The sequence below is a fragment of the Micropterus dolomieu genome, linkage group LG22, assembly GCF_021292245.1.
Source record: "Micropterus dolomieu isolate WLL.071019.BEF.003 ecotype Adirondacks linkage group LG22, ASM2129224v1, whole genome shotgun sequence".
Taxonomy (NCBI): Eukaryota; Metazoa; Chordata; class Actinopteri; order Centrarchiformes; family Centrarchidae; genus Micropterus; species Micropterus dolomieu.
In genome coordinates this window covers 9,827,103-9,849,193 of record NC_060171.1, presented here as the reverse complement: position 1 = coordinate 9,849,193, position 22,091 = coordinate 9,827,103, and the positions used below count along the sequence as shown (strand labels likewise).

General features: G+C 38.5%; 2 protein-coding genes across 2 annotated transcripts; both read right to left on the bottom strand.

Moving 5' to 3' along the window:
* Positions 1-872: 872 nt before the first annotated feature.
* LOC123961269 (dispanin subfamily A member 2b-like) lies at positions 873-3,623 on the bottom strand. Its single transcript, XM_046036509.1, has 2 exons — positions 3,377-3,623; positions 873-2,868 (listed from the first exon to the last, which is right to left on the bottom strand). The coding sequence occupies exons 1-2, from the start codon at positions 3,596-3,598 to the stop codon at positions 2,668-2,670; spliced, it is 423 nt and encodes a 140-aa protein (XP_045892465.1). The 5' UTR covers positions 3,599-3,623; the 3' UTR covers positions 873-2,667.
* Positions 3,624-6,428: 2,805 nt separating this feature from the next.
* On the bottom strand, positions 6,429-21,963 carry cat (catalase). The gene is made up of 13 exons (XM_046036507.1): positions 21,805-21,963; positions 20,531-20,702; positions 20,067-20,177; positions 18,284-18,414; positions 16,375-16,479; positions 15,967-16,092; positions 15,680-15,871; positions 14,396-14,548; positions 13,778-13,916; positions 11,782-11,912; positions 10,762-10,869; positions 8,603-8,686; positions 6,429-7,323 (listed from the first exon to the last, which is right to left on the bottom strand). Exons 1-13 carry the CDS (start codon positions 21,868-21,870, stop codon positions 7,258-7,260), a joined length of 1,584 nt encoding a protein of 527 aa, XP_045892463.1. The 5' UTR covers positions 21,871-21,963; the 3' UTR covers positions 6,429-7,257.
* Positions 21,964-22,091: the final 128 nt, after the last annotated feature.

Here is a 22,091-nt window from a genome sequence, read left to right as displayed (position 1 = left end):
TAGTGAAAAAACTTAAGTCAAAGTTTTGGTACTACAAATCAAAAACATTCAGAAGCTTATAAATGTCTGAATGACCCTCAAATATACTGTTAACCTGCTGTGTACAGTGAACACCCAGTTCTTTAAGGTCTGCAAAAGAGGTTCTGCAAAGAAATGTGCTCACTATTCCGAGAGTGGTATCAGAGTAAAGATTAATTTAGTTACTCATCTAAGGTATTCCCCAACTCACTGTTTTAAAAGCAGGATAAAAAAAAAAACTTTCATTTATGCTGCTTTCTATGTGTTTAGTGCTTTTTATTTTGGTATTTTATCTTTATTTTTGTCAGGATCCATGGTTGGGTTTGCGGGGACCCAAATGCAGGACACAAGGCTGGCAGGTTCAGTTCAAAGGTTTAATCTGTGAAGACCCTCTATCGTAGCCTGCAGGTCCTGCATTGGCTCTCCTCGTATTTAAGGAGAGACACGCAAAACTTCCTATGGATAGCCTAACAGATAAAACGGTCTTGTGTCTTAATAGGATACTACTATATGTTTATAGACATTGTTTTCGCTATGAGGGTTGGCTCTGGGGGTTTTAACGATTCATTCATGCACACTGTTTTAGGCTAATGCAAGCTATTAACACAGTATTTTAGATTATAAATGAAGAGAAAGAAAATAAAAACCACGATGTAGGCTAGTTACAAATATTAAATAGGCCTAAATAGTTAGACTTTGTGCATGCTATCTGCTCATTTAGCCTATTTCACATCCTTAAGAGCCACAGAAGCACGAGCAGAGTAGCCTAAATAATCACTCATGCATTTGTAAATATTTTGTTACTGAGTTTTAAAACAAGAACGAATAAAGTAAATAACCACTCACACATTTGAAACAGCTTGTTACTGAGAAAGTTTAATTGTCATTATTATTTACTATAAGACAGTTTAATCAAAGTTAAGTAAAAGCATACATAGACCCACACTGAATCACCCACAACCCATATTTCCCAGTCATTCCAACACAAGAGGAAGCAAGATTCTCTGCATTATATGCTTTAAAATCTTGATATTTCTCCCTGCATTTTGATGAGGCACAAGGATTATAATACACTATACTTAACTTAATTTAGTTGTATATAGATAACTGTAGGTAATATCATGAATTTCATAGGGTCCTTGTTTGTGATGCCCGATTTAAGCGCGTTCATGAGAGCTAACCTTTGCTTACTACTCTTGCTTGCACAGTCATCGTCTGATTCTAGCAATATTTTTAGATGGTAGTAAGCAGATAAAGATTATGTGACTGATGTGACTGTTGACATTTAAATCTGAGTCCGAGATAGGTTCAAGATTCTGAGGCTGCTCAAAACTGTTTTAAGGAAGCTAGTGGGTAAAACATCAAGGCAATAGGTGGATGAATTAAGATTGAAGATAAAAGTGTTTTATTGCTAATGGGATTAAATTTTGTCATCCATACCAAGTTATTTCTGGGGTGATGATGCTTTTTTTACTCCTTTGAATTTTCCAACATGCAGAAGACGACCAGCCAGATAGGAAGGGGTTGCGTTTGAGCAGCGGATAAGACACATGCCTTTGGTGTAGGAGATCAAGGTTTAATTCTGCAACACATCCGCCAATGCAGCCCTAAGCAAGCCACTTCCCTAGTTGCTCCAGAGGTGTGTGACATATAACTGTAAGTCGCTTTGGATAAAATTGTAATGTTCACTTCTGACCTTATTAAAAGGGCATGTAGAAATGAGGTCTGTCTTTTTTTCTAGGGGTGATAGCGTGTGGTTACCTATGGCTAGATCAAAGATCACAAAGAACACAAATGAGCGGAAATACGTGTGAAAACTACACCAGAAGAAGAGATTGCAAATAGATGCAAAACCCTTCAAGGCAGCAGTTGCCCAGTGGTTTAGAAACCCAAAGCTAGTAAAATCAATTTGCCGTGTCCCTTCTATGCTAATACAAGCACTTAACAGATAAAGCCCTGCAGACAAGCTCACAAGCTCACTCATAGGTTACATCTGTTATTCTGCCATTTGATCAAACTTTACATTAAAATGAAAAAGTTTAGTACATGGTAAAACTATAATTGTGGAAATAATGCCAGTGGGTTTACAAAAACATTCTTTTTTTTCTCTCAAAATCTCACAAGCACATTTCAGAAAAGTTACTCAACGGAAATTATAACTTTAATTTATTGACAAATAAAACTGTGCTGCAGAAACAATTGCTAAGACATGGTTCTCGCAGACAGGAAAAGTCTGACATTAATCTACTGGAAATAAAGGCATTGGTAAGCTTTTCTAGGTCTTGCTTGCACAGTCATCCTCTGATTCTAGCAATATTTTTAGATGGTAGTAAGCAGATAAAGATGATGCGACTGTTGACATTTAAATCTGAGTCCGAGATAGGTTCAAGATTCTGGCTTGACTCTTAGTTCTTTGATTAGGCTTCTCAAAACTGTTTTAAGGAAGCTAGTGGGTAAAAAGTCTGATTGTAATTGAGCAGGAGTTCCTTTTAAGACTTTTGTAACACCAATAAAAATGTGAATCTGTTTTGCTTGAGGATATTACTAAAAATGTATAAAAAGTTACAAATAGTGCCATGAGCATGAAGTAGAGAAACACAAGGATCACCAAGCCACAGCAGCAAGCTACTCATTTAACACTTTAGAAATTTAACCTCTGTAATTGTAATGGTAATTGGTATTGTAGTGGCTGTACATTTGATTTGCCTGTACAGCACTGACAATCAGTATAATAATGCAAATGGAGATCGCGATGGAAACCAGGACAGTGGCCCAGATGTTGAGACAGCGGGCAGTTGAGCCGTAGTGTCGTGCACCCTCCAGATCTCCAACCACCTTCCGGTCCCTGGCCTGAAGGACCAAAGTATATTGATTTTAAAAGTGGATTCATAGCATTGTTTTACCTCCATTCATTGCTCATTCATGATCAACCTCAAGGGAACCTAAACTTCTAATGTTCAGCATAGGCTCAATCTCATGATCTCCTGCAAACGCTTTAGATTCTTGTATTTCTATGCTGAAAATGTGATAAATTTATAATTTTATTATATTTATTTACATATTGTTGGGGTGTTTTTATAATTGTTCTACCTCTGATTCTTCATATTGAAGAATGTCCAACAGAGTTGCTAACACATTTAAAGTATCTGTTGTTGTCGTTGTGCTTTTATCAAATTTATTCATGTACATTTTGGCATTCAATTGTTTTATTAAAATGTCTCAGTCTGGACGGTCTTCCTAAAGAAGTTGGCAAACCCTTCGTTTTTTTCCACTAAGAACTGTTTTTGCTAAAATTCTCTTTTTTACCATTCTTTAATAATAAATAGCAATTGGATATTGAGAACTGTCACTCACTCACCTTGATAGAAAAGATGAGAGCTGCCAGTCCGAGGCAGAACGGGTTTGAGTACAAAAAGCAGCAGAGAGACCAGATGATGTGGTCCTTGGGGGGCTCAGTGGTCATGTTCACAGTGGTGTACTGAACCACTGTAGATCCTCCAGGCTGTCCAGGCTGGACAAACTGCCCATCATACCTTCCCTGTAACGGAACAGCATCAGCCGGGTGACCTATAGGATTCATCGTTGTCAGCTTAAAGTAGTTTAGAGTGTAGGTTGCAAGAAAGTGTGCAAGAACTGTCACTGTGTTGATTTCCTTTTAAAGCTCTTGGAGGTTAGCACCAGCCTTTTATTCCACCAAGAGCCAATGAGGTAAAACCAAGCTAACCACACTTGACTTTTTGAAGTATCAATCATTTCCATAATATCTATCCTATATGTAATCAAGTTGTGATCAATGAAGACATTTTTTACAATCATTGATTGTAGAAACAAATTTTAACTGTATTTTACAGTATTGCAACATGTAGGTTTTGTCTAATCAAATGCAACAAATACTATAACAATAATTGTGGATGGTAATCATGTAGTTTATTTTACAGTATTGTACATACTCTAATCATTGAGGTGCACCTTTGTGGCTCTGTTTGTTAGAGCATTAAGCTACTAGTTTAAATCCCACTGAGTTCACATACAGTAAAAATCTCACACCTTAGGTTGGTGATTCTAAAGTTTTGAATCTGAACATATCAGGCAAATGAAACAACAATACAAAATGTACAGTAAATTAAGCAATTACACACAATTAACAATAACAATGAGCATAGTGATAGTAAAAGGTATTTTAACAATAGAGAAGAAAATCTTAACAAAAATTATTCATGTACTTGTATAAAGATTATGAATTTCAGTGTGAAACATGCCTTTTTACATGTTTTTGTTGTACTCAGTTAATGTCAGATGTATTTATAGTTGTAAAAAAGTTTTGTGGTCTTGTTTGATGATCTTTTTTTGTACTAAAAGGGGTGAAATATTACCACATATTTGTGGAATAGTACCATAGCGACAGAAAAAACCTAACATTAGGAATTAAAGTCTTGCTATCAGTTCCTCTATGTACACAATGAATATCTCCCCTCATTATTATACTGTTATTTCCTGTTAGTATAGAATAGTAAAATGTGTTGATATTTTTGTATTCTTACTGCTAAAACAGTATACTATCAAGTATAGTGTATAGAATTAGCATACTTGGGAGGAAGCCTTAGTCTTGTTTTACTAAAGGTGATTGGGAAACATTTGGCTCAAAGAGAGAAACAGGAAACCCACTAAACCCACTAATGTCAGATTAAATATGTTTTGCTGCTGTTTCATCAAACCTGCACATTACAATAAAATGGTTTTAGTCGATTCCCTGAATTACATTTCAGTTCCACTCCACATGCTGTGTCAAAATATCCATGAAGATGCAAACCTTTCACCTCATCAGTCACAGTGGGCGTCCAGCTCAGTTTAAGCGAGGCTTGGAAACAATTGGTATCATGCTTTCCAATGATATCAATAGGCCTGTGGCTTGTACTACACCGGGAGTTCAACCTAACCAGAGTTAACTCAGGGTTATCAATCAAACTCTGACAGCCTAAACTGGTGTTAAACGGTTGACTATTACGAGAATGTTGGTGAGTTGAGACGGTGTTAACCCTTAATTGGAGTTGGTGCGCGTTCGCATAAAAGGTGCGTGTTCGGCCGTGCAGGCAGAGTTTTTCCGCAACGGCGCGTATTTCTCCAGAAGAAAGCACGTTCATTGTGTCAGGACATGATGAATGTAAAGAGTTAACGGCTAAATCTAATATTGTGGCGGCCGACAAAGCCAGGTAGGCTTGTTGGCATCGCATTGAGTAAATTTGTAGCCTAATTATTTTCCCAGTGTTGTTAGTGTAGTTCAAATCTCTATTATGTATTTTATGGGCTCTTATTTTATGTGTAATATGATTAAAAAGTAAAGGTACAACTGCACATAAGGTCCATTGTAATAAAAAAAAAGGAGCCAGCGACAATAATCCAAGACAAAATTTAATTTCCAAAATTAATCTACAAGTAAAAGACTTGAATATTCTCTGACATTGCAGTCATACATTTATGAGAGAAACTTCACTTTGCAAGGCTGCAACATCACACAAACCTCTGCAGTGTATAAATCCAGTTAGATTTAGCAATCAGATTTTGCAGTGAGGTAACACTCGTGCGGTTTAGCCCACAGTCACTATCATGGACCTTAGAGACTTTGCCGTGGATTGGGCGTATTTAGAAGAAAATAACAGTGATTTTAGATTTTTTTTAGACCTTAATTTCAGAGAATTACCGATTTTTGTTATTGTAAATTTGACACATTCATCTAGGATTTTTTTTTCTCGGTTTAGGCTCTGTAGTTTTTGAACACATGTGAATACACTTAAGATAATTCAATTATAGCCTACAGATGGGCTACATCTAAGAAACTATCCCTTTATTTAATTAAGATCTCCGGTCTAAAATCACCGAGGCCGCTGTATGAACGTAATGCTGTGTTAAGAATAACAGCGCAGTGTAAAAATTCAGGATGAATTCTAAACATGTTTTATCAAGTGCATGTATTAATATCCTACTTCTCCTCATTAACACTGAGTACACGTGGTGTATGTAATCCATATATAGAGGGTAACCTCGGGTTAACCACGAACAAAACCTGCTTGCAGCAGTGTAGAGGTGCACTACACTTACTCTATCAATTTTCACCATTTCATATTCATTTGTTATCAATAATGAGGCTGTTTTAAGCTAGTTCTTGTCAGTTTTACCAAAAACCTCACCAACATCACTTATTAGTTGTGAATATTCTGCGAGGAGTTATAATTTTTGAAACCTTAACACTACATTATAAATCTTGCAACTTTTCACTTAATATATAAATCATGCAATACATCCATATTTGAAGCTACTAAGAGAGGCACATAAATGCAAGTAGGAAAAACTGTTTTTGTCCTGGGACTGAAAGGATTAAAAGATAGCTGGAACAGATGAAATGGAGACAAATAAAAGCTGCTGATAAGATTTCAAATGAATTTCAAATGAATTAATACAGGCACTAAATACAGAATAGTTTAAAAACACAACCATAGCAGGTTACATGGGTGATTCATATTGGACAGTGATACATTTTATTGTTTGCATCCTGTTTGGGATCTTCAGGGTCTCTTCCCAGGATGAAAGTGACTAACAACACATAATTAGGCTCCTCTCAAAGTTAATACCATTTTAGGTCAGAACTTGTTAGTCAGTGTAGATTTACCACCAATTTACATCATCACAACAACCTAGTACACACACACACACACACACACACACACACACACACGCATTTTTGGAATTGATTAACTCATTGTACTTGGCAGCAGATAGAGTCAAATGATTTTAATGCAATCTAATACATTTAAATTATTTTAAAGGCTTTATGTGGTAAAAGTCAAGCAATCAAATTTGCTATGTTTCTGGTATAACCAGTCAACAGTCAAAATTAAACACTGTGGTGGTTTTAAATTGGAAAAAAACTAATCCTGGTGAATATTTCCAAAACAGCTGTTCAATCAAGACACATTTACCTCACAGGGTTTTATCAGACATCAAGAGCCTCCTGAATATTGCTAGCTATGAGAAATTTGAGAAAATCAACAGTCTGCATTGACTGAATTAAAAATGAACCAACCCCATCCCACATTCTACATGGTTAGTATTTCAGTCTTGTCACCGATGGTAATTGGAAAGTTAAGTCAAATTTTGTTACTGGTAGTAGCAGTTGGTTATCAGTATGTATCAGTATCTGCTCTTAGATAAATGAAGGGGCTCCCCCAGTGGAAATTTAAGGCATCACATCTTAGAGGACGCAGCGACAGCCGAGACTCCTGGACGGCTGTAAACATGGGTAGTTGTGTTCTGAGAAAGTGGGAGAGAGAGAGAGAGAAAAATAGTATTAGCTGAAGTAACCAATAAACTGGTGTTATTATAAAATAAAAAAGAAACCCTGGACAAACTGGTCCTGAGCATTGTGCCAGGAAAATTCTGACATTTCTGCATTCTACACCCCTCATGCTCTCTCCATGAGGCAAGAGATAACTGAATTTTCCTCCAGGTATCAATGAAGTCTAATCTTATCCATTTCAAATGGCTCCCTTTAAAAAAAAAAACAGTGGTATAACTTCACCTTGTTTATGCTTAATATTATTCAAGAAAATGTTTAATTTCCATATTTACTAACCACAGATTGGAGTGCCTTCAAAAATGGAAGATAATTATGAAACCAGTATTTTGACAGTCTAGAAATACAGGTTTCTTTGAATGTTATGGATAGTCAAATAAGTTCAGATCCCAAAGCTCTTGCTATTACATTGCAAATAAGAAAACTAGAGCCTTTCTCCCTTTAGTAACAACAGTGAGCGAGAAAAAGGAAGTGCAACGTACTTCCATCTGCAAAACACAGAGCTTAACAATGCTATAAGAAGCAATATATTGAATAATGATTAAAAGAAAGATATTTGGTATAAACATGATATGATGATGATTGAAAATCAGGATCTCTTACTGATATTGAAGATGAATAAATTGAATTGATCTTCTGATTGTAAAATAAATTATGAGATGGGCGTAACGGTCTTATGACTATGAGTCAATGGGAGAGTAGGGTCAGCAAGGAGAAATGAAAGGGCCAAATAAGGACATCTTTAACCCAACTAAATTTAGGGATGACCAATCTATGTGACAGTAGTCACGTGGACAGGAAACGGGTGGTGGCAAAGTGCTGCTTTGAGTTAAATACACCATCATGTTTTGAAAGAGAGCAATAGAAGAAACACAGCATGCTAACATATTTACAATGAAAATGCTAACACATTAACGTTTAGCAGGTAACGTTGCTATTTTAGCAATCTCGGAGTATTGTGTTGGCATGCTACCATTTGTAAAGGAGAGCCATTAGTTAGAGTATTTGGTCATAAATCACAGTATTGGAAAGTAAGGGAATCTCCAACATTTTCACAGACTCATTTTCTGGGGAATACGAATGTTTCTACCAAATTTCGTGGCAATCCATCGAATAACAAGTTTTATGGCAACTCTGGACCACAGAGGTGGTTGGACGGACGGGCTGACCACAGTGATATCCCTAAGAGAAACAGTATACCAACTTAACACTAGATAGAGACTTTTCTTTTTTTACCTTCTGGGCCTCCACATTGTACTTGTCAAGAAGAGCCTGAACTCGGTTTCCATAGTGTGGATGGACAGCCTTCAAATTCTCGACCTGCATGATGAACCAGACAATGACACACATATTTTCTCAATCTTTTTTAAATTTCTAATGAGAGATCTCTGAATTTCTTTTTTCTTCTATGGTCTTCTTGCTTGGGCTTCTCTCTTCACTTCTGTGCAACAATCTGTATTTAGCAACATTTCAATCCGAATCTGATGACAGTTGGATTGTTTGGTCACTGTCTATCAAATCTGCCACACCGACACAGTCCGGATAAAAGCAGAGTAACTAAGATTTTGAGTGTTAAACAATTAAAAAAAAGACAATAAGATATCTTTAGGTATTTTTTAATAACTGATGGTTGAATTTAAAGTTATTGTTACTTCTGAAGCCAAGTTTTTAGGGGCTTTAGAAATAAACTGAGAAACTGTGAGAAAGTAACTTGTGGTGGAAATCTTTGTGCAAAGTGAAAACCGCAGTGCAAACTTAAGCAGGAACAGAAAGCTTTACAAACATCTAAAATTAACCACAGGGGTTTGAGTCGTTGACAGGGTGGGTGAGGGAGATGAGAAAGAAAAAACTAAATGTAAGAATGGACTCTTTAAATGTTATTTTATTAGGTTGAAATTCAATTCTTGGTCATATTAAAATCTCTTTACCATGACTACACAGAGGATACTCATAATCACCTTCCCCTGACAACTTCAAATCTGTTGGAAAACGGAGTCAGTGCATTGACTAGTTTAATAACTATATCCCAAAACTTTCTACAACTCAATAGTGACAAAACTGTTTCAGTCACTGTTTCGGCAATGCACAACAAAAACATCCAGAACCTTATAAATCACTGAATGACTTATCCCTCAAATATACTGCTATTCTGCTGTATACAGTGTAATAATAAGTTATTTGAAGGTGGGTGATTGACAGTGCTGTCTTAAGAACAGATAGACTAACCTGTTAGAGTTAAGTTAAGTTAAGTTATTTGCATGCATTAGTTTTGGACAAATTTGTGCAGCAGTGTTCACGATCAGAAACAATCCTTACTCCAGCGCATGATCATGTTTCGATTCAAATTGTGCTGAAAGAGGAGGGGCTTTCACAGATGGGTCCCTGGTCAATGTGTTTGAGAAAGAGAGGGGAGGCAAGCAAGCAAGAGGAGGTGCTGAGCAAATATATGCGCTGCATGGAGCTTTACAATCAAATACGACTTTACCAATTTTAAATAGTAAAAAAAACAAAACAAAAATTAATATGTGGCAATCAGCGTTGATATGGTGGTGAGCCGCCACATATAAATCAATGCATGGGAAGCTCTGCGATCTAAGGCATTCCCCAATTCACGGTTTTAAAAGCAGGCTCAAAACCCTATTAATTTTTCTGCTTTCTATGTGTTTAGTGCTTTTTATTTTGTATTTTTGCTTTTTATTTATTTTTCTTTCATTCATTATATATTTATAATTATTTTAAGACTGTATACATGCTCAAATTTTCTTTTATTCAGTGTTATAAAGTCCCTTAAAGTTTGAATGTTTGTAAAGCACTTTCAAACTGCCATGTGAGACCTACTAACCACATTTCCTGAGAGCTGACACACTGTTAGTCAAAAAAACTGGTGGTTTATTCACAAAGCAACTCTGACTGCATGGAATTGGCACCAACCCAAATGTTAACCATCATTCTTTGAAAAAGATATTTAAAAAGATATTTATTTTCTTTGATATTAATATGTACATAAGTACATGTCAATTGATTTATAGTGCATTTCCTTTTGTGGAAACTCTTTGACATGGTCATTCACTCAAAAATACCACTTTTTTATATAATAATAATAATAATAATCTTTATTTGTAGAGCACTTTTCAAAAACAAGTTACAAAGTGCTTTAACAAGTGTAAAGACAATAATACCCAAGAGACAATAATACAAAAACAATACAAGATAAAAGCATGAAAAACATTGAAAAGACTAAAATATAGATAAATATAAAATTAGTAAAATACAATAAAATAAAAGGGATAAAATAAAGTCAAATAAGATCGGGAAAGGCTCTCCTATAAAAGTATGTTTTAAGAAGGGACTTAAAGCACGGCAGCATGAAAGACAATAAGGTGTTGTGGACTCACCATGCGTTTCTGGATGAAGAGCTGGGCTCCCTTCAGGGCCCCTGCCAAGTTTTGGCAAAGTCTCTGGCGCTCCTCCTCGTTCAGCACCTGGGTGTAGAAGGTACGAACCTGCAATACACACAAAAAAAGCTGGTCAAAGTGCATAAATAAGAATGAGATTATTTCAATTACAAGGTCAAAACACAAATTGCAGTTTAAAAAGCAACAATTTCAACAAACCAATTGGTGCCCTGCCAGTATAGTGTACTGTAAATACGACTTACTGTCCCCTTTACCCAGACATGTGGATAATAAATTATGTTATTTGTATTACTGTCTTTTTAATTGCAACGGTAGTGGTAGGGTGGAGGGGCAAAATTTTCATACATTTGTAGTTGTGTTACTGGACACCCAACAAATCTAAAGTCCAATATTCACTTGTGTTAGTTCTGTTTTTGGTCTCCACTTCTTAATATCTGGCTCTTCTGTTGCTAAGTACTACACCTCCTAGTTGCTAACTTTGTCTGTTTGGTGCTGGGCAGGAAGTATACAGTGGGTTTTACACCGTTGTTTAGCTGGAAACCGCTGCTTGCACTTGCATAAAACAGTACTTGTGAAAGTAGTGAGGGAACAAGTAGAGTTCCAGGCTGGAAAACCAGAAAGTTTTTTTTTTTTAGGCTCGGGGAAACAAATCTTTAAAAAGTCACACTTAATTCTGTTAAAAATATTTCGTTTTTAAATAAATTTCTATAGAATAGTCATTGTTACACGTTATTTAGTAGAGAAGAGTTGAAGATTTTAATTAGCGTTACTGTTTTTGATTAAATCAGAGTGATGGACCCAAGGATTTAGGAGACCTGTCCCCATATTTAAACATATTGTATATTGTTTGCAAACTGACATGACTGTTGATGTGAGATGTATGACTTAATTAACAGGAACATATGTAATATACAAATCAAACAAATTTATTCAGCTATTGTGTGCATAAATGTCCTGGTCACAGAAAACAGGCCTACTGAAGTGTGATGTTATCTTCACCTGTGTGAAATTGTCTTCATCTGCACTGTTGTAACGTGCCACATCTGGAGACACCTTGAACTTGGACTCCACACACTGAGGCTGGGTCTCTGGGGCACTGAAGCTGTTGGGATAGTAGTTTGGAGCTCCACCTAGAGGCCAGACAGACCAAACACTGGTGAGTGGGGCAGGAAGAAAACAAATTCTGTTGTGGGTTCAATTCTGCAAAAGACAACAAAAGAAAAGCTTACTTATAATGAGTAAATCTGATGCCAGACACATCAGTCACGATGGCATGTTGTAAATGCTGTGTTAAACTTTTCAGGTAAGTTTTTCAAGTGTTTTGCATGGTGCAGATGACTGTGTTAAGTGATCATATATTGAACAGAGTTTGTATACACTGGGCAAATGAAAACATTCCTTGTCATATACCTGCTTTTTAGTGATGGAATCGCTTGCAAAAAGCACTGAACCACTATGAAGAAAGTGTGCCGCTAAAGGTTAATTGTGCCAATGCATTTGATACATCCAAATACTGACATCTAGTGGACAACCCTTGGTATTGTATTGGAGTGAAAGGATTAAAGCAGGGCTTTTCAAAGTCTGGGGCCGCGGACGAAAAAAGGCCTCATTGACCTCATGACGTTTTCCATCGAGGTCAAGGAAAGGAGGTTGGGCAAGATGTAAAGGAGAATCCATAAGGACTTAGGAAAAGAGGACCGCGGGGCTCAGAGAATCCGACTGCTCTAGCCTACTGTAGAAGTTACCCAGCTTGATCCTTGCCTTTATTAAGGCGAGGCTGTCAGCATCTGTGACTGAAGTAAAATTAATTTCCTGAAGGCTGCAGTACATAACGTGAGGCTACACACTGCAACATTAGCCTCACATTGATCGTGTTACAAGACCAGTAACAGCTCGCTTGGGTCTCAGTTATTGTTGACAGTTTAAGATATATGCATATTAGCAAGTTATGGCATAAGAGAGAAAAGGCTTAATAGCCAATGGTAACTTACATGGTGATCAAGCTCCTTTATCAGTCATCATTGGCGATTTATTTTTTTTATTGTAGAAAACACTTAATGGCTTATTTCAACAACCCAAAACATAAAACGGTGTTGAAACAGTATTAGATTACAAAAAAGCCAAAAGAAAACAAACCAAAAGACAGGCGTAATTGTCAGTATTAGTATCATAATGTGCGTCTGTATTGCAAGGATCTTGCTAAATGTGGTTGATGGATTTTATTGTTTGAGTTTGAGAACGTGCGCCGCTTTAAATGTTGCCGCCACAAGGAATTGTGGGATGGCACTCTCTCCTTTCATAAAGGATGGTCCGGTGTACCCTATGCTAAAGGAGATATGAAAGAAAGCATTGAGGCACCTTTCCTTAGCTTTTAGGGAATTCGAACAACTCTTATAATGGCTGCCACTGAAATACTTCCGGTTCACTTTACTCAGTTAGGAACCTTAAGCAAAAAACACTTTTCGAACGCAGCCTGAGACTGCGGGCCTCCCCTGAAACTGTTTGGAGCCCCCCCTAGGGAGGCCCGCCTCACACTTCCCCTTGATTAAAAGGATAGGTTCACAGTTTCACAATATTCATTAAGTTTCTGTCTTTTTAGTATAAAATTCCCTCTTTGGAGGGAAGGAAAATATCTTTTCATGGCTAGTACAAACAGAAAGAATGATTACAGCAAGCAAACCTGTTTCAATGTACATACTGGCACCTCCCTTTTGTTTTATGACAGACTTGAAAATTGACAGGTCAATAATGTGCCAAGTAGTCTGCATAAAGGAAGGACATAAACATTAGTTAAAATATGCGTTCTAATGATTATACTAACTACTTTTGATGTTCTGACAAACAATAATTTCTTGTACTTGTGTATGTTATATCATCACTATTAATTGTTGAGCCTGCTTAAACAGTGAAGCATTTGTGTCTGTCCTTGTTATCGTATGAAGAAAGAAACGCAGGCACAGTAACAGACACACAGACTGCACTATGACTTACTTACCTTGGTTGTCAAACATGCACATTGGACCGTCACGCTGGTAGTTGGTCACACGTGCCCTGAAGGGGCAGTTGACGGGGATCTGCAGGTAGTTGGCTCCCAGCCGGTGACGATGTGTGTCTGGATAGGAGAAGAGACGACCCTAAACGAAGTCATAGGAAATAAACAAGACAGAGCATTGGTAAACTGTAGGTTTCTCAAGCATTTAGCCCTACTTTAGTTCTGCTGAGAGAATAAAAACATCCAAACTTGGATATCAACAAATCACCACAGAGATGCCTGAAAAACCTTTTACTGGAATTGGTCTTTTTTAGTAATGAAAAAAAAAAGTTTTAACTTATTAAATTTGCGGTGTCCTCCATGTCCAGGCAACATTAGTGTGATTAGATACTGACATGATCGAGTACAAAAGTGGGCAAATGTTTCCTTTTTGTTGAAACAGCAACATATTCTGGTCACTAGCAGTTTTGTGTTTTTAATGCACATTTAGATATAATAATGGCAGCAGGCTACACTTTTTATTTACAATTTAATAATTTATTAACTTTTTTCAATTCAATCTGACTGAAAAAAACAAAAAACAAAACACACATGTCAAGAGAAAGTCTGTTGCGGTGTTACCTGCAGCATCTTGTCGGGGCTCGGCTCGATGCCGGGTGGCATGTTGCTGGGGTCAAAGGCCAGCTGCTCCACCTCTGCAAAGTAGTTGACTGGGTTCCTGTTGAGAACCATTTTGCCCACGGGGATCAAAGGGAATTCTTTATGTGACCAAACCTGAATGGGAGAACTCGATTAACTGAAAAATACTGTGGCCTACTGCTCTAATGGCACAACACCACACACGGAAGTATTTTACATGTATGTAACGTCACCTCATTTCATATTTGTATAAACATTCAAAATTGACATCTGTGTTTATTAACTGGACAGTTAAAAACATAACTTAGAATTAAAAATAATGACCACAATCCAAAACAAAGCGATATAGAAATGATGCAGCCAAGAACACATACTCCGAATGCACATTTTAAATAGCTTTTCTATAAACTCATAAAATAGGGAACTAAACAATACTACACTTAATGTGATATGTGGTCATGGCTTGAAACAGCTTAAAATGGCTTGTGTCATTTTCTTCACCAGGTGACAGCAATAGAGTGATATAAATATTCCATGCTGCAATTAATTAGTGGGGCTGACAGATAATGGCATTCACTTCTGTCATTGTAATGTTCACTAGAAAATACGTGCCATAATGCTTGCCTAGTGGCTAGTCAGACAAGCCCTCGAAAACACAGATGGAAAAACACACTGAGCTGCAGCGCACAGTGACAAGGCCTGCTGCTTCTCCTCTCCCCACACTAGCTACCCTCCAGGCAGTCAGTGGACATCAAGTTGTTACTGTGATGTAGAGACAGTGCACAGTTAACACTTTACGTATGCAAGATACATTTGTTGTTACAAATCAATAACTCACCACTCTGACAATTCTGTCCAGTTTATGTTGCTAAGCTGGTAAGGGATATACAGCTGAACCGAAGTCATGTTTACGGGCTTTTCAGGACCTGCCCTACTCTGCTTCTGATTAGCTAGTAGTCCTTACCTAGGAACTGCACATGTGCAACTCTGAAAAAAGATTTTATACAATTAAGATGCCTCACTCTGTGGCTAAAACGGAGCTTTCAACACACAGGGTGAAAACAGGATCTGCAGCAAAAAATATGGTAAACCTGTTCTGGTACAACCCCTAAATAAAATTTTGAACCTGAAAATGAGAATAATATGACCTCTTTAATAATGTCAATAACCCGTACAATTCGCTCTCTTGGTGAAATTCTTGAATTCTTCAACAAAAAAACGTCTCTCATCAAGAACTTCTTGTTCTGCTGTGGAGGGATGTGTTACCTTGGTCAGATCGAAGGGGTTGAACTGGAACTTCTCGGCCTGCTTGAAGGTCATGACCTGGATGTAGAAGGACCAGGATGGGTAGTTGCCATTGGCAATGTTGTTGAACAGGTCTCCAGTGGCATAATCTGGGTTGGTGGAAGCCAGGCGGTCTGCCTCCTCTACTGGCAGATTCTTTATTCCTTGATCAGTCTAAAAAAACATGTGCATAGGACATTACATGGGACATAACTAAGCAATGCAGGACATTAAAGTTAAATGAGGGTTGAACCAGGTCTCAAACAGACCTTGTAATGGAACTTGCAGTAGACACACTCGCCAGCGGCATTGACCAGTTTGAAGGTGTGAGAGCCATAGCCATTCATGTGACGGTAGCCATCAGGCAAACCTCGATCGCTGAACAAGAAAGACACCTGCACAGGGGATACGGGACAGAAGACACAAGATAATGACAAGACATGCAGCCTTGTTGGGTAACGATTACTGCAAGTATAAAGACAATGAGGCAAATTATTGCAAATAATAGAAGAGCAACATTACACTGAAACACTACATTACTAAAGTATATTTTGTTAATCTTTAATAAACAAGTCATATCAAGAGCCATTAACTATAAATCTTCCATGTGAAATATTTCTCTGTACACTCGACTAGAATCGGTCTTCAACCGCAGGCTCAGGCTCGGCAGCAGCTACCTGATGCAGGCTTTCAGGTCTCAGGCTCCAGAAGTCCCACACCATGTCTGGGTCTTTCATGTGGGTTTGGGGATTGCGCTTCTGTGAGTGGATGAAGGACGGGAACTGCATGGGGTAAAGGGGATGACACAAGTGTTATCAAATGTGTATGGTCATTTTTGTGCTGCAGTATGATGTACAAATTTGGTTTCCATGTGAGTTTTTGCAATAAATTAAAATGGCTTTTAAAGTTTTTAATTTTGGTATTTTTAAACTTGGGCCCTATTTTACACATTTTGGTGTCAAAATGACTAGCGGGTACAAAAAGTTCTGAAATCAATGCTACCCACTAGTCATTTCGACAGCAAAATATGTGCAGTACAGAGAGAGGCTGGACAACTTCTCTTCTTCTGCTGACCCCAGGCGGATGTGGCAAGGCCTGCAGCACATCACCGACTACAAGACTACCATCAACACGATCATCCCTACAACCAACCTGCCGGACCTCAACATATTCTATACCCACTTCAAGACCTCCAGCAACAGCACAGAGAGGAGGTGCACACACACTGGTCTATTAAACCTCCCCCCACTAACAGGCTCATCTGGCTCAAAGCTCTGCTTTTAATACAGTCATCCCCCACAAACTCCCACAAACTGTCTACACTTGGACTGCAGCCCACACTCTGCGACTAGCTCCTGGTCTTTGACTGGCAGGCCCCAGTCAGTCAGGATCGGCAACAGAACCTCAGCCACCATTCTAACAAACATTGGCACTCCACAGGGATGCATCCTCAGCCCCATCCTCTACACCCTGTTCACTCATGACTGTGCTGCCTCCCACAAGACAACACCGCAGTGATAGGATGTATCACTGGCGGGGACGAAGCAGCCTACAGGAGGGAGGTGGCCAGCATGGTGGCATGGATTGAGGACAACAACCTCTAATACTGACAAAATGAAGGAGATAATAGTGGACATGAGGAAGGACAGGAGACCTCATCAGCCATTGTTAATCTGGGAGCTTGAGGTAGAGAGGGTGAGTAGCATTAAATATCTGGGTGTCCACGTCAGCGAGGATCTCACTTGGACACTGAACGCCACACAGCTGGTCAAGAAAGCTCAACAGCGGTTGTACTTCTAGAGGAAGTTCAGTATGTCAGTTCGGTATGTTACCCAAGATCCTCAGCAACTTCTACAGGTGCACTGTGAGCATTCTGACCAGCCGAGAGAGTGGTGAAGACAGCTGAAAAGGTGGCCAGGAGTCCACTACCCGCCCTGCAGAGCATCAAAGAGTCCACAGGAGAGCTGCCTCCATTATCAAGGATACCACCCAACCCCAACACAAACTTTTTACACTTCTACCCTCGGGTCGGAGGTACAGAAGTGTGAAATGTAGGACTACAAGACTGAACTCCTTCTTCCCCACTGCCATCAGACTCCTTAACAGTTAATAGGTGTGTGGACTCCATAATCATGCCCATCTTTATACTGTACCAACACATGTTAAATGCACTATTATTGCACATTGCGCCATGCACAATTTCCACATGTATATAATTCATCAGTTGCACAACTGTTTAATTTGTCTGCCTGCATGACGACGAAGTGTATATATTTGTTAATAGTTTTTATATGTCTATCGTATTTTTTATTGTATTTTTATTTATACATATATTTTATTGTAGAAATTTAATGTGGGCAGCAATGTAAGAATTTCAGTGTAAAGGGAAATTTGAACATCCGACAATAAACACTTTGAATCTTGAATCAAATAGGGCCCACTGGAGAAACTAGTTCCACAAACTGTTGCCACATTTATTTGCATGTTTGAGTGATTTAATATTATGTTATTTAATAACATGTGGCCCTCCAGTAATAATTTAATACCAATCCAATTCTGGCTCCTACACCAACTATACCCACTCACCAGCAGGGCGTCCCTGATGAAGAAAATGGGAGTGTTGTTTCCCGTCAGGTCCCAGTTGCCCTCCTCAGTGTAAAACTTGACTGCAAAGCCTCGGGGGTCTCGCACTGTGTCTGCTGATCCTGATTCGCCAGCTGAAATAAAATGCAAATTTTAATCATTCAATCATTAATCAAGCAACTGTTTTGAATTAGAGCTTCAATGATTAGTCGATTAAGCATTTAGCCGATCCACTGAAAACAACTGAAAATAATAAAATTTGAAAATAACTTTTCGTTGCAGCTCTAAAGAACATTTATTCAAATGAATCTTCATCCACCAGATCAGCTAAAGCAAACACTTCTAAGTCTGAGTTGGAGGAGAAGGCGTGGTCTTTGTAGTTGTGTAGCAGTAAGTGTAATTGGCACATTGCACCTTTTGATACAACTACTAATCTTAAAAAACATCTGAGCCAATGAGTGTGCCAAACTAAAATACTCGGGGCACAACCCACCTGTTGAAGAGAGATAACCAGTGTGGTGCCAGTTTCAAACAACCAACAACCATAAAATTAGGTTGTGGTTCAACTACAGATGTCCTTTTATTCAAATATATATATATATATAAAAAATTTTTAGAGCTGATACAAATAATATCTTTGAGAACTAATCTGAAATAAACTGCACTACTACACTATCTTGTAAAAGTGTATTCTACTAAGATGGTCTATATTTGTGTATATTTAAAAGAAACCGTTTTTATTGGGCAGAACAATGACAGAAAGAACATTAAAAAGATAGACCTGAAGTGAACACACCACCTTAGGCAGAATAGAATCTGCCTTATTGACAAAAAAGTCCCTTTTCAACTGGATGGTACCAGCTCAACTCACCTCGACCTGACTCTCCTTTTTTGGTTTTACATTGGGAAAATTTGGTAACTGGTAAGTTTTTTGGCATCACCTCCACCGAGGTTCATAACAAGCTAAAGCAATACCAAAAGGTGATGTAAAAATACTGCAGACTACTGATTCGTCAGAAAATTGTCACTTTTCCCTGCATCATCATTGCTCGCGCAAGAGGGGGTATACTGAACAAAAACGCCTTTTAAATAGCCAGAGATTGAGAGAAAGTAACTGTAAGGACACTCTCTGCACTTTATTACTTTGTTATTACTGTTATGTGGAGAGGTGTGTGGCGCTCGGTGTGTGGCGCTCGGTGTGTGGGTGGTGTGTGGCGCTCGGTGTGTGGCGCTCGGTGTGTGGGTGAAGACAACCTACATTGAGGGGGTACTATGTCTGCAATGGAAAACAGAGGATGGGGCACCAAAAGCGAGTCGAGTACAGGCGAGGCAAGTTGAGCTGGTAACAGCAATGAGTAAGAGCCAAAAGACAAATAAGAAAAGAACGGTCAATTCTAAAGTGCCAGTAGCACAAAGTACTTCTTTTATGGGGGGAAAAAAAACAGGTGAAGAAATCATTAAAACAAATGTTGCAGCGACTTTAGGGACTAGCAGAAAAGCTAATTTGTTTTTCTCTCAATTTTTCTCTTTGTCTTTCTATAAGCTTATTCTATGTTTGCAGAATACATTAGCAGCAGGAAACAACAATGTGTGAGGATGTTAAATCTAGGGGGAAAAAACATGTCCATAAAAAAAATTCTACATATTTTTGATATCTTAGGGAGAATATCCATAATGCATTTCATTAGCTCTGTAGTTGTACTCTGCATAATGGCAATAAAGGTGGTGAATCTAAGCTAATCTAAATGGAACAGTGATGGTATGAATCACACACGGTTATTCTTACCCACAGTGGAGAAGCGGACAGCAATAGGTGTAGTCTTGCCGACATGCTCAAACACCTTGGCCTTGCAGTAGCGAGTGATGTCATGAGTCACCTCAAAGTAGCCAAATGCCCCTGCGTCATGGAGGAAAAATAAAAATGTGGTTCACATATTTGTATCAGAACACACATATTTGACATCAAAGGTCCGGTCAGATTCTTAGTCTATTTCACAAGCTTGGCTTCTTTTGTTAGATTAAAAATAAGGTTTAAAAAAACAACAACAAAAAAACCCCCACATGTTTAAGGTTTTGGTATTGTTTTGGTATCCATATCAACACTCAGGTATTTTATCATACGACATTTCTCAGTTTTAAGAAATATAAAATTCTCCAGTAGCACCTCTGTAATATCATCCTGATAAAGCCAACATAGAGGTGACACAGAATCCACTACACAGAAGAGATTGGTTACTAACCAACACTCACCTGCCCCTTTTGCATGCACCACTCTCTCTGGGATTCGTTCCCGGTCAAAGTGGGCCATCTCATCTGTGAACACCACATCTTGGACCAGCAGAGGACCCCTCGGTCCTGCAGTCTGCAGGTTCAGCTTATCTCCAACAGGATGGCCAGCCCCTGTGGTCAGAGTGTCTGGCCTCTGTTGCGAACAGAATTCATGTTACAGAAAATAAACACCCTCACTTATGCAAGATTTATTTATGTTACGTTAATTATTAAGCTAAGAAAAGATCTGTTGATTATTTTTTTTTTATAAAATTGCTTAATTGTTTAGTGAAAATGACTAGATGGTCCGAGAGCCCAAGCAATCATCTTCATATGATCTTGTTTTTGCAGAAACAGAATATCAACCAACTAATTTACGCTAATGCTTAAAAATCCCTTCCTACTTGGCACTGAGACAACAGGTTTGCATAACAGATGAGTGGACTGCCTGAAATTAGGTTATGAAAGCAGGTAACTGCATGCACATTTCTGCAAATGGCTTGGCACTGATGCCTTGCACCAAACGTGCTAAAACTATAAAACTGGGTCCACCAAATTAATTTGCTGAGATGACATGAACTACCAAAATTCAATTGTTCCCTCTTCATTATTTTCGCAGCTGTACATGAGTAAAAACATTTGGACTTGCCTAGAAATCTGCACACCTGCGCAAACAGCGTAAATAAAAAATAGTGATTCAAGTAACGTTACAAAATGCAAACAAACATGAAGTGGGTTTACTTAAGTGACACTAGCTATGTGCTCTTATGTAACTAGCAGGGTTGAAGTTCATGCATCTGGATATGACCTACTTCGTACCTACACTGAATTCTTCTCCTTCGGGCTTTTAAAGATGTTTGCGTGTTTATTTAATCACTGGAAACGTCCCATTTGATTTCTTTAAGGCAGGGGCCAGTTTAAAGTTAGCATCTAGCGTTAGCAAACAAATGTTGGCATGTTTGCTAATGAGCCCCTTTCATTAACAGCGACTATAAAGGGTCCTATAACAAACAGTTAACAGTACAACTACTACTACTACTACTTGGAAGTATTTTATTTACAAATAACACATGCAAAGTCAGGCTTCAGTGTTGAACGACAGTTCGCAAAATAAGCTAGCTTTAGTTTTTGGCTGTTAACGTTAACATTAACGTTAGCTGGCTGCCACAAACGACCTCTCACCCATTTATCCCCGAACCAGCCAGGCAGCGTTTCGCAGAACAAAACACTTGCTCAAATGCAAGGCATCTACAGACCTGAGAAGCTCTGTGCTCCTTCCATATCTTCATTTGATCGCAAGCTTTATCTCTGTTGTCAGCCATCTCGACTGGTCAGCGCTACTGGACGTTTAGACCACACACTGATCAGTAGACGTTGCGGAGAAAAGCGTTATCTATCCTTCCCAATGCCTGATAAAATCTTCCTGCACTTTGCTCAATGGTCCCGCCCCCTCCGGCCCCCTTCTCTTCTGATTGGCTGAAAGGAGGAAACTGACCTACTTTTGATACGAAGAGAAAGCGCCACTGCGCTGCACAGTGCACCA

Excerpts from the sequence above, each read along its gene's own strand:
- cat (XM_046036507.1), bottom strand. The coding sequence starts at position 21,870 with ATGGCTGACAACAGAGATAAAGCTTGCGATCAAATGAAGATATGGAAG. Across the intron at positions 18,415-20,066 it reads TGTCCGCTTCTCCACTGTGG|CTGGCGAATCAGGATCAGCA; the intron begins GTAAGAATAACC and ends ATTTTATTTCAG. Across the intron at positions 7,324-8,602 it reads ACAATGTGGAGGCCCAGAAG|AACACAACTACCCATGTTTA; the intron begins GTAAAAAAAGAA and ends CCACTTTCTCAG.
- LOC123961269 (XM_046036509.1), bottom strand. The coding sequence starts at position 3,598 with ATGAATCCTATAGGTCACCCGGCTGATGCTGTTCCGTTACAGGGAAGG. Across the intron at positions 2,869-3,376 it reads CTCTCATCTTTTCTATCAAG|GCCAGGGACCGGAAGGTGGT; the intron begins GTGAGTGAGTGA and ends TTGGTCCTTCAG.